The 13,743-nt window shown below is 26.3% G+C and overlaps 1 protein-coding gene across 2 annotated transcripts in view; it reads right to left on the bottom strand.

Moving 5' to 3' along the window:
• LOC145247555 (dipeptidyl peptidase 4-like) overlaps positions 1-13,743 on the bottom strand; it is a 376,657-nt gene that overhangs the window by 29,695 nt on the left and 333,219 nt on the right. For both annotated transcript variants that reach the window (XM_080109399.1, XM_080109400.1), the window contains exons 14-19: positions 12,444-12,532; positions 11,824-11,871; positions 8,158-8,339; positions 7,139-7,249; positions 4,401-4,476; positions 3,848-4,042 (exon numbers count right to left, since the gene is read on the bottom strand). In XM_080109399.1, coding sequence (XP_079965525.1) covers positions 3,848-4,042; positions 4,401-4,476; positions 7,139-7,249; positions 8,158-8,339; positions 11,824-11,871; positions 12,444-12,532 — 701 coding nt within the window. The remainder of the gene's footprint in view (positions 1-3,847; positions 4,043-4,400; positions 4,477-7,138; positions 7,250-8,157; positions 8,340-11,823; positions 11,872-12,443; positions 12,533-13,743) is intronic.

Below are 13,743 nucleotides of genomic sequence, written 5' to 3'. Positions count from 1 at the left end.
TGATGATATGGAGAGTAAACTTTCGCATTACTTACATGTTTTTGATAGATGATGGTCTATAATAAACATTGTAACAGTAGTTAATTCGCTTGAGTTACAGCCATCATTTGCAACTATATATTTTAGGTTAGGGTTAGTTTATCTTTGTTTTGCAGGAGTCACAACTTTTCAACATTCAAAGGATAATGGTTGATGAGTGAATCATTGTAACAAACGCTAATCATGCAAATTGAATAGAAATTAATTGGACTTGAAAACAAGCATGTTATAGTCAGCTTGGAAGCAGCCCCGTGTTATTGTGTTCCACAAATAAGCAGGAAAGAAGCTTTGCTCATGGAATTTCGTTTAGTTTTTGGTACTTTTATTATAATCGATGTTGTGTTAATATTATATCTACAATTATTTATTTATTAACGTGCTGTTATTTTAAGGTAAATTTATTTTGTATATGCATGTGTTTGCTATTTCACTCCTACAGTTTGGCATCCTTTAAAATTTAGGATAGCTAATTTTGCATTCAAACATAGTCTACACGGAGCATTGTGTGTAATTTAATTGCCATACATATGTAAATTTGAATTCAGTGTTATGTAAATTATAGTCAGCTAACGTACTTTGTAACTTCCAGCATAGTGTTACTGGGAGCGGTGACAAGGCAAATGAATTCCTTCGCATTTTTTCTCTCATGTTGATATCTCCCCTGTGCATATACTTTTTTTTTATTATGTTTTTCGATTTTTCTTTTTTTATTCAATAATAATTGAAAAGTTTTTCCAGTTTTATTTTAATTAAAAATTATTGAAATTAGTTTTAATTTTGTTTTTTAAAGAATACATGAAAACAGTTTTATAAAATTCTTTTTAAACAATTTTGAAAATATTATGCATTGTATACATTTTTTCATGTGTGAGATTTTGTTATTCTGATTTCAATAATTTCATTTTGTTATTCTGATTTCAATAATTTCATTTTGTTATTCTGATTTCAATAATTTATTTTGTTATTCTGATTTCAATAATTTCATTTTGTTATTCTGATTTCAATAATCTTATTTTGTTATTCTGATTTCAATAATCTTATTTTGTTATTCTGATTTCAATAATTTTATTTTGTTATTCTGATTTCAATAATTTATTTTGTTATTCTGATTTCAATAATCTTATTTTGTTATTCTGATTTCAATAATTTCATTTTGTTATTCTGATTTCAATAATTTTATTTTGTTATTCTGATTTCAATAATTTCATTTTGTTATTCTGATTTCAATAATTTTAGTTTGTTATTCTGATTTCTATAATTTTATTTGGTTATTCTGATTTCAATAATTTCATTTTGTTATTCTGATTTCAATAATTTTATTTTGTTATTCTGATTTCAATAATTTTATTTTGTTATTCTGATTTTAATAATTTTATTTTGTTATTCTGATTTCAATAATTTTATTTTGTAATTCTGATTTCAATAATTTTATTTTGTTATTCTGATTCAATAATTTTGTTTTGTTATCCTGATTTTAATAATTTTATTTTAAAACTTTCATAAACATATATTTATTATATAAATTCAAGTAAAAAAAAAATTTTTTAAATTAAAATATACTTTCATTTATTTAATTATGATAATTATTATTATAATTAATAAACATATATTTCTTTTAAAATTTCAAGTACAATAAAAACTTTTATTCTTTAAATTTTATTAGAAGTGCAAATAAAGACTAATTTTGTTATTTTTATTGTATATTTTTGTTAATTTTTATTGTATATTTTTGTTAATTTTTATTTGTATATTTTTGTTAATTTTTATTGTATATTTTTGTTAATTTTTATTTGTATAATTTTGTTAATTTTTATTTGTATATTTTTGTTAATTTTTATTGTATATTTTTGTTAATTTTTATTTGTATAATTCTGTTAATTTTTATTGTATATTTTTATTAATTTTGTATTTGTATAATTTTGTTAATTTTTATTGTATATTTTTGTTAATTTTTATTTGTATAATTTTGTTAATTTTTATGTTATATTTTTATTAATTTTGTATTTGTATAATTTTGTTAATTTTTATTGTATATTTTGGTTAATTTTTATTGTATATTTTTGTTAATTTTTATTTGTATATTTTTTTAAATTTTTATTTGTATAATTTTGTTAATTTTTATGTTATATTTTTATTAATTTTGTATTTGTATAATTTTGTTAATTTTTATTGTATATTTTTGTTTATTTTTATTTGTATAATTTTATTAATTTTTATTGTATATTTTTGTTAATTTTTATTTGTATAATTTTGTTAATTTTTATTGTATATTTTTGTTAATTTTTATTTGTATAATTTTGTTAATTTTTATTGTATATTTTTGTTAATTTTTATTTGTATAATTTTGTTAATTTTTATTGTATATTTTTGTTAATTTTTATTTGTATAATTTTGTTAATTTTTATTGTATATTTTTGTTAATTTTTATTTGTATAATTTTGTTAATTTTTATTGTATATTTTTGTTAATTTTTATTTGTATAATTTTGTTAATTTTTATTGTATATTTTTGTTAATTTTTATTTGTATAATTTTGTTAATTTTTATTGTATATTTTTTTTAATTTTTATTTGTAAAATTTTGTTAATTTTTATTGTATATTTTTGTTAATTTTTATTTGTATAATTTTGTTAATTATTATTGAATATTTTTATTAATTTTGTATTTGTATAATTTTGTTAATTTTTATTGTATATTTTTGTTAATTTTTATTTGTATAATTTTGTTAATTTTTATTGTATATTTTTATAAATTTTTATTTGTATAATTTTGTTAATTTTTATTGTATATTTTTGTTAATTTTTATTTGTATAATTTTGTTAATTTTTATTTGTATAATTTTGTTAATTTTTATTTGTATATTTTTGTTAATTTTTATTTGTATAATTTTGTTAATTTTTATTGTATATTTTTATTAATTTTGTATTTGTATAAATTTGTTAATTTTTATTGTATATTTTTGTTAATTTTTATTGTATATTTTTGTTAATTTTTATTTGTATAATTTTGTTAATTTTTATTGTATATTTTTGTTAATGTTTATTTGTATAATTTGGTTAATTTTTATTTGTATAATTTTGTTAATTTTTATTTGTATAATTTTGTTAATTTTTATTGTATATTTTTGTTAATTTTTATTTGTATAATTTTGTTAATTTTTATTGTATATTTTTGTTAATTTTTATTTGTATAATTTTGTTAATTTTTATTTGTATATTTTTGTTAATTTTTATTGTATATTTTTGTTAATTTTTATTGTATATTTTTGTTAATTGTTATTGTATATTTTTGTTAATTTTTATTTGTATAATTTTGTTAATTTTTATTGTATATTTTTGTTAATTTTTATTTTTATAATTTTGTTAATTTTTATTTGTATAATTTTGTTAATTTTTATTGTATATTTTTGTTAATTTTTATTGTATAATTTTGTTAATTTTTATTGTATATTTTTGTTAATGTTTATTTGTATAATTTTGTTAATTTTTATTGTATATTTTTCAATAATGTCCTTTTCTTATATTTTACTTCAATAAATCGATTCACAAAAGAAACACTGAAGAACGATAAAAGTGAAAGAACTGATTTGCCTTGTCACCACTTTCGGTGTTGCTATGCCGGAAATTAGGAAGCACATTAGCTGACTATAATTGTAATACCACATGACCTAAATTTACTAAGGTCAGAAATTTGGGAACCCATTCATACACTAGCTCCAAAAATTCTTTGAGAAAAAAAATTGGTGTGAAGAATAATATTTTGAATCAGGTGTTGGAGATGCTATTGAAATAAAGACGTTCCATACTAACCTGCCAGCCGTGATTTGATCTTCCACTTCAACCGTTCCAAACGCTTTGTAGAGTTCATGCATAAACCTGTCTCCATTACCGCTGGAACCTCTTCCGTCAACAGAAGCATGGATTATTCCCAGAGAACTGGTGAGATATGTGCTCCAACCAATTTCAAATTGTTCAGTCACTTTCTGACTTCCAGGTCCACCATATCTAGGTGATGAAAAATATAGACCAATTACAATCAAATAAAAATATATAGACCAATCACAATCAAGTAAAAAAATATAGATCAATCACAAGCAAGTAAAAATATATTGACCAATCACAATCAAGTAAAAAAATATATAAACCAATCACAATCAAGTAAAAATATAGATACAGATTATTAATGTAACAGAATAAATCTATAATCGCGTAAATTATTAACGATCTTTTAATTATTTTATCTAATCCAATGAAATTATCTTTCATGTCATCAGGTATTGCCAACAAATGACCAAATGTAAATTGTCTGATGGCCTTGTACCAGACAGGGTTTTAGGAGAAGAATGAAACGTTGAATACTTACACTTCCAAAAGAAGTGGATACGTAAGAATTTCTTCGTCCTTCAAAACAGGCGGCAGTAAAAGTTTGGCCCAAGTTTCTGCACAAAAAAAGATGAGAAAATATTACAATGTATAATTGTTAGAACAGACACCAAAATTTTTTTTTAATGGAAATCGCTCCAGACATGCATGGAACCACTTGATGTAAGGAGCTAAAAAAAAAATTACTTCAAATGCCATCAATAAATGTTAGATAGAATAGATTCAGACTCAGAAAACAGCAATTCTTACCTCTTTGTCAGAAACATTGGCCAGGGAATGTGAGGACTAATGGATAAAATAAGGGAAGCAAAATCCGCTTTCTATTCTCCTTGATTAAATGAAGTTTTCATTTTTAAAAATTTACAAGGTGATAAAAAAGAAACAAAGTATGTATTACTTGTTTTGATCGGACTACTGTTCTCATCTTGTGTGTTATTTATGCAACATTTCGGTTGATGTAGCCTTTGACCTTCATCAGACATGTAGGTTGCCATCTTGGAAAAGAAAGGAGAAAAGTTACTGGCTCCGTAGATGGTTTTGTATTCTTGGAGTTGTTTTTGTTTTTTTTTTTACTGTGGTTTTGTATGTGTGAAAAAATTTGGTTGATAAAGGGAAGCAACTACAATAAAGTTTGACACAATTGCACAAATAACACTCAAGATGAGAACAATAGTCCAATCAAAACAAGTAATACAAACAATCAGTCTTCATTTCAAAAATTCAGAACTGCAAAAACAAAGTAGTTAGTAGAGATTTTTTTGCTTGAATTTTAATTAAGTTTAAGATGCCAAAACAATACAGATTTTTTAAAATCAATTTATATAAAATCTACACAGTTTTGACAACATATATTATTATCAGGCATAAAAAGAGTTTATGTTTTTTCTTTTATATAAAATATAACAAAACTCATATGAATCCACTTCAGTTTGCCTTCTGTCATTTCCATATGCTGCGGCTTTCTTCTCATTTTGAAGTCCTTTTTTTCTTGATGGAGTTACACTTCTTTATTCAATGTCTTTACTGTATTCTACTATTTGCATTTTGATTGGTGCATCCCAACTGTCTCATGTCTTCAGCCACCAACTGTTAGTTTGTTGATAGCGAATTTTTAAAAAAATTAAATGTTTATGAAAATTATTTCTTTTAAGAAATTCTATTATTTGAGAAAAAGCTCTACAATGGAACCTCTAGATACGAAATTAATTTGTTCCAGCTTGGTTTTTGTATCTGGAAATTTTTGTATCCTGAAAGGTGTTTTACACATAAATCGTTTAATCCACTCCCAATCTCTACAAAAACATTCATTAAATGGGTAATTGCACATAAAACCAGACCTTAATTTTCAAACATGCGGGTAGGTGGTACCCGCATCTGTCAATTGAGGTAAAGGTAAAACAGAATAAAATACTGTTAAGTTTTAATCATTACTCATAAAGTCATTTTAATCATTACTCATAAAGTCATTTTAATCATTACTCATAAAGTCATTTTAATCATTACTCATAAGGTCATTTTAATCATTACTCATAAGGTCATTTTAATCATTACTCATAAAGCTATTTTAATCATTACTCATAAAGTCATTTTAATCATTACTCATAAAGTAATTTTAATCATTACTCATAAAGTAATTGTAATCATTACTCATAAAGTCATTTTAATCATTACTCATAAGGTCATTTTAATCATTACTCATAAGGTCATTTTAATCATTACTCATAAAGTCATTTTAATCATTACTCATAAGGTCATTTTAATCATTACTCATAAAGTCATTTTAATCATTACTCATAAGGTCATTTTAATCATTACTCATAAAGTCATTTTAATCATTACTCATAAAGTCATTTTAATCATTACTCATAAAGTAATTTTAATCATTACTCATAAGGTCATTTTAATCATTACTCATAAGGTCATTTTAATCATTACTCATAAGGTCACAACCCCAATCAAATCTACAGGAATGCAGACGCGTGAAAGAAAAAAAGAATTCAAAGTGAAATGGATTACTTTCTTATAGCTAATTTGCAATTTCTAAGAAAATAATAACTCTTCCATCCCTTACAAAAATTTCAGAGATAAAAATAAAAACAGAAAATTTTTTATCAATCAAAAAAAAAAAATCCAATCACCTCCACGTACCAATTTTTCACTTTTGACCCCTTAGCAGCCTTTTTTTCGGGATGAAAACCAACTAAAAAGTTTTCCACATGTCTGAATACTCTATATACCAAATTTCAAATATGCATATCAAAAATTCATTGAGTATATAGGTTGAGAACATTCTCACTTTTATAGAATAAGCAGCTTATCCTGCCTTGACAGAGTTCAAAATAGACTTCATAGTCTAGTGGGGATACTCTTTTCTTTTCCCAAAGAAGAGAATTTTTATGTGATAGAAATTGTAATGCGTACATCAATTTTTCTATTTTAAAAAGTAAGTTTGATTTATGAGGAGGGAATAAGTAGAAAAAATAAATTCAAGTCAAAGGAGAAAATGTTTTCCAGATAAAAGTCAACACAAAGATTTCAAGAAAATTACTAAAGAAAATTTAAATCGAATAAACCTTGATTTTAAAAATTTATCAATATTTAACAAAAACAACATAAAACTATTTTTAATGTCTTTACAGAACTTTTTCTTACATTCTGATCACGTGATCTTTACTGAAACCTTATAAGTAAAAAAAAAAAGACGTGAAGTTTACAAACCATAATTTCCATTGTTGCCTTCGATATTCAGCTTCATATAACGTTTCTTCGGAAGAGCCTTCATCTTCAGGCGCTCGCTCAGTGCACTGTTGTCCTCCAATTTCATGATCACTATAAAAAACAAAAAACGATAAAATTATGTGAATTTGAACCATCACCATCACCATCACCATTGATTTAATATCTGTTTCACATGTTGGCATGTGTTGGGTGCCTTTTAGAAATTGACTTTAAACTAACACATCTCTAGACAGGTCTTCATTTATCCTTCTTTCTCTCAATTTCATCCTTATAACTTCACTTTATGTTTTGTTTACCAACTGACTATGCAATCTCATCTGTTTTACATCTACTAACCCAAGCACTCCCACCAATTCTTTCAATGTGACCATTCCAACAAAGTCTCCTGTTCTGCATGCATCTTTCAATACTGTCCATATTAAATCTTCCTCTGATGTCATCAGATGTAAGCCAGGTTTCACTTCCATACATCATCACATAGTGTACACATGCCATATAGACTCTTTTATTGGTTAACAGTTGTGATGCTGTGCTGGTTAGTAATAACAATAAAGTAAAACCAAAAATAAACTTTTAAAGAATACAGACTACAAGTTGATACATCTGGTCCCAAGCACTTTAAGACGTAGACTTTTAAAAGAGCAGTTTCACATACACGATATAAATTGATAACTAAACATTCTTACATTCTTTGATTCCATTAATTTTTTATCTTTAAAAATTGCAAAACATTTTGCACAATTCAGCCTCTTTATAAGACAGAAATCAGCTTGTAAAATTGACTGGTAATATTGTTAAATAATGGCACCAGGCGACACCAGGAATTTTATAGGCAAAAGAATTTTGTCATTTATTTGATAAAAACAAAAAAGATGTATAGCTTACTTTGATACATACATTTCAAGATTCACTCGTTATCCAACAATATTTTTATGCTTAATGGAGAACATTGTTAGGCATTATTAATGGCAGTAAAATAAAACTAAAAATTAACTTACTTTTGTTATGGTCTGAAGAATAAAGACTATAAGTTGGTACTCCTGGGCCCAAGCACTTCAGAATGTAGAATTTTCCGCTTGGACTAAACAGAGCATTAGCATATTGGCAATTTTCATATTCAGCGGAGCACGTCAGACAATAGTGTGGATATTTCACTTTGGAATCATCTTTTACGCTAATTCTGTAAGAAATTCAAAAGAAGAAAATGATTGATTTATGTATCCATTTAAAGACAGAAGCTTCAGTAAAAAAAAAAAAATGCATAATTACATTTCAATATAAAAATGATGCATTTATTCAGATTGGTCAAAAAGGCACTGAAAGTTTTAACATAAATAGATTCTTTTATTTTGATGGTACATTAATGGAATCTTAACATAATATGATGAGGATGATGATGTAAAGATGGATAGTTTTTTTAAAAATAATTTCCATTTTCAGCTTCACAAATTTGTGCCTTTTCCAAGGGTCCATCACTAAAACAAGATAAAAGTGTAGCCACTATATATATAACCATAAGCACATCTGCTGTAGATCTAGCAGAACGGAAACCATATTGCGTGTCGCTAAGAAGGTTATTTCTGCTGAGGTGGTTGACTACTTCTCTATTTAATATGGATTCCAGCAACTTACTCATAACGCACAGGAGACTTATAGGTCTATACTGAGAGAGAGATGATCGATCACCTGAATTCTTAAATATTGTTACACTAATTGATCTCGTGAAGCAGGATTGGGAAAAATAGACCACTTAGCCGGAGTATGTGTCCATGTGTTTATGGGCTGACTTGGGGAACTGGGACTACACTTTTTATGATACTCTCAAAAGAAAATGTTGCTAACAAACTAAAAATGTTATTTTGATTATGCTTTTCGCAAACAAATCTTTATTTTGTTTGTCATAATGTGTTAAAATTCCATTAAAATAATCTATTCAAGTTAAAAATCCCTAAGTGATCTCTCAGTGAATTCTTAGCCAATATTTAAAATATACGTAATCGCAGTATTAAACAAATGAAAGCTTGTTGGTTCGAAATCATACAAACAATATTTTAAAACAACTTTTTAAAACTAAAAAATATTTAATTAAAAATGATTTTAAAACATTTGAAAAAAAATTAAAATTTTTGTTCCTCAACACCAACAACTTTCCATTCTTTGCATTGTGATAGCCTTCTAATACTCTCTCTCTCTCTCTAAAGATCTTCTTTTAGCACTACTAAACTTATGGATATTTTGTAAGAAATACACAAACGGTTCTCCATGCTCGTTTCTTCTTATTATATACCATGCATTTTATCTTTTCATTTATGGAGATTTTGGAGAGGGTGGGGCGGTTCAGTTTCACTACCTGCTATAACAAAACATGCACAAACATATTGTTCTTCTCTCTCTCTCTCTCTCTCTCTCAATAATAATTACGTGTGTTTACTTATATACTTTGAAAATAACAAGCATTGACCACTTTCAAGGAAGAACGTGAAAGAAGAACATTTTTACATTATTCAATTTAGGGGGAGGGGGGTAATTTCCCAACTGTCCGCCTAGCGTTCCTTTTTGGATGGGGGGGGGGAAATGTTGTTAATGCTTGCATAGTTAAATTTATGGGAACCTATTTTTTTTTGGGGGGGGGGGGAGCAGGGGCTATGTTTTGGCAAACGTTGATGTCAAATACCTTGGCCAAATCACTGCTAAAAAAATCGTCCGCGGCTATAAAACTTAAAAATTGAATCAAAACTCGGAAACGAAATAAAACAAACTTTATTTTTATTATTACCAGAAAAGATTTCCCCTGTTATTATTTTATTAAGAACGAATTACTATTTCATTATCTTTCTTACTAAAATATTTGTTGTTGACCCGTCAAAGTTGCTTTAATTCGAAAAATGTTTCATTATAATTATTTGTTCGAAAAAAAAAAAAAAAAAAATTTTACTTTATAAAAATCCAATGTTGCTTTCATTACAAAATTATTTTATTAAAATTATATTTTCTTACGCAGACTTTTAAATAAATGTTTTTACAATTATATTTTGATAAATTTTGATACAATAAATGTTTTGGTTTTCAAATATTTTGTTTTCATGTTATTTGAACTTGGACTTTTTTTATTTCATTATTTGTTTACTTCATTTTCAGGGAGGGGGGATGCTTCCACCAGGCAACGCTGGTTAATGGGTCCTGCTAGTATATATATATATAAGATATTTTAGGAAATGTTAGAAGGCTATCACATGGAATTTTTTTACCTTACATCATGATAGTCTTGTAACACTTCCCTAAATTCATAACTCACACAATGTTTCAAACAAATTACATTTCATTATTATAATTTTTATAAAATTTTAGTTCCCCAAAAAATAAAATACAATTGTTCAACAGGCATTTTTGTGTTTCATTGTTTTTTTTTTTAATAATAAAACATTAAATAATATGTTTGATGAACTTAGATTTCTATAAAATCTTACGGTAGCAAAAATAGTTGCGACACGACTGATAAACATGTTAAAATGTATTTGGACTTAATCTTATTAAGTGGGTTTGAAAAATTTGAAAGAACTACCCCCCCCAATGTATATATATATATATATATATATATATATATATATATATATATATATTAGTGTCTGCCATTTTCTATTTTGAAATGGCGGATTATAATTATTATGTCAAAAGCATAGACTGTAGTTACCTCCCCTGGCTTTTAAAAAGTCTTTAACAAATACGATAAAACTCTAAAATTCAATAAATTTTATTTTAAACTGTTATTATTTTTCTACTCCATCATTTTTCGTAATTTTTGTAATTTTTACTAATTTCTGCATGACAATTAAGTATGTAATCACGCATACATACATACATACATTTTCGCTTTTATATATATATATATATAGTCTTTGAAGTTTTTAACATTTGAAACCACACAAAAAATTATTTTTTATCATTCATTAAAAAAAACATCTAGTCAGTAAGTCATTTAATCACCTGCAATCACTGCATCAACTCTCAAATTTACTATAATACCAATTTTTATATTTTTTAAGGGATCATCAGTTGTTTACCATGAAACACTGTTTCGGGGATTTAAAAACAAGATATATAGATAGATGGATCACCTTCTTTTCTTTGCTTGTTTAATTAATTTTCAAAGCCAACATTTTGCATTCTTATTTTAATGTCATTTTAACATTTTGGATTATTACAATTTCAAGTAGATAAATAATATGTATTATTTATATATAGTACGGCAAAATAATGTTGACACACTGGTCCCCGTTGGATCACCGAAGTTAAGCAATGTTGAACCTGGTCAGTACTAAATGAGTGACCATTTGGGACTTTGAGGTGCTGTATGTGCTCTCCGCTTATTTCGGCATTGTTTCCAGTCATCTTGGACTTCTTGCCACTGGACTCAAGCAGTGCTGATTCAGGAGAGGTGTGGTTGGTGATTGCGCAACCCTTGCCTCACAAGTACACGCACAGCTGCTCCTACAGAGGGTATCTCCAGTCAGTCTTTTGAGACTGACCGGAGGTATTAAGTTTATGTAACTAGTTTTTGAGATGTTCAGAAATAGATATACACATTTTTAGAAAGACTCTTATAAGAAACCCTCTTCCACAAAAAAAAAAAAACACACACATAGAAATGAAGGACTTATACAAACCTGTAAAGATGTCGTTTACGTGAATCCCCTCCAGTTCCAATAAAATACCTAAATAATGAAAGATAAGAAAATGTTACACTTGAAAAACAAAATCAGTATAATTATAAGTTGCAACATGCATTGAGATGTTTCCACACGTTCCAATAATAAACATAATAATTATATTATAATAGAGACCTGGTGTCTGTCTCTCTCTAAAAAAAAAGTTATAAATCCTCTTTCTTCAACACAGAACATTGCAACAGAAATATGGGATAAATCTATTTTTTTCATTTTATACAGCGTCTTACATATTAATTCCTATGATGACTACCAATTTAGTGGCTAATGAAACAAAAAAAATTGTTTGATTACAAAAATAAGCCTTCTTTGTGAGAACGTTCATACATCATACATAATAAAATTGATTCTGCATTTTTTGTTTGAGATAAAATATTGCTAAATTATATTTATTAGTGTTTATAAAATCTTATGTATTTTTTTTTTTTACTAGGGAGTCATCATTTTTCAAGGCTTTATATTTATCCTTGAGAAAAGCATGTTTTTTGTGAAAAATTTGGTTATAAAAATATAAAAAAATTGAATGGAAAAAATAAATTTTTTAAAAGGTTTTTACTCACAAATCTTGAGATTCATTGTTGTATCCCACAATGCTTGTCACTTCCCATTCCCCTTGAGTCAAAACCAATTTCTGACCCCGTTCCATTACCTGCAAATGAGAGAGTGGAGCAAAAAAAAAAAAAAAAAAAAAATCAGGAAAATCATAAAAACCAAAACAAAAAAAAAAAAAAAAAAAAAAAAAAAAGATCAGGAAAATCATAACCCCCCCCCCCAAAAAAAAGAAAATGGCAGCATAAAGAGAACCCCCCCCCCCCGGAAAATCATAAAAACAAAAAACATAGTGCTTGATAATATTAGTGATCTTTTAAACCAATGCATTTCAGGTGAAAACATTATTACGTACTTACATGTCACGATAAAATTAGTATAAATTCCAAAAAATGATTCAGTAGAAAAATAATCACAAGCAAAATAGAATTTTATCAAATTATAAAGTTTTATCAAATGAAACAAAATGAGCGTGATAAACAAGGGAGATAACACTTGCCTTAAATTGATTGATTAACCTTTTAACACTCAAATTATTTTGAGAAACTTCTGTTGCTATTTTTTCCAATCCAGAAGATGTAAGTAAAAAACCTGAACAAAATTTATACTGAAATTTTTACAAATTAAAATAATAATGAAATTTTTATTAATTACAATAATAATGAAAGAGGACTGTATGGTCTAGCCCGTCATATGACACAAAAAATGAAACATGACCAAATGATCCACTTGAGTATGAGACACAATTACAATATTAATTGTATTCACTTTTAGTAAAAATTATTTCTATTTTGTTATCTATTAAATAAATCTTAAACATCTGTGTGTGTGTGTGTGTGTGTGTGCGTGTTCGTATGTCCGCTAAATCTTTTCTCATCTGCATCATACAGGCACAAACGTATCATCGTTAGAAAGAGCGATCTCTTGGACAAAAAATATTTAAAAATTGGAAAAAAAATCATTGATATTTTGTGTAGAAATGTTGTTTTGTTTGAATGGGGTTAGATAAAAACCTTGCTTTCGACACGGTTTGCAAACCGTGCATGTGCTAGTTGTCGTTATGTTTTTCCATTTTAAAAAGCTAAATTTGCGACATTATAACATGTGTTCTCATGGGTCTATCGATAAAAGCATTCACTTACTAACGAGTTATGCAAGTTTGCGACCAGCATGTGTCGATTTTTTTACTTTCTTTTTGCTTACAAAATTTTGCTTTTGGTATCACTCTTTTAATGGCCGGGTAACTACTCCCCCCTCAAATTGTCACATATTTTTTTCTTAGGAACAGGCAACGCACCCCATCCCTGCTAG

Source organism: Euprymna scolopes, chromosome 25 (assembly GCF_053919585.1).
Source record: "Euprymna scolopes isolate OS-2025 chromosome 25, ASM5391958v1, whole genome shotgun sequence".
NCBI classification, from domain to species: Eukaryota; Metazoa; Mollusca; class Cephalopoda; order Sepiida; family Sepiolidae; genus Euprymna; species Euprymna scolopes.
This window is presented reverse-complemented; position numbering and strand designations above follow the sequence as displayed.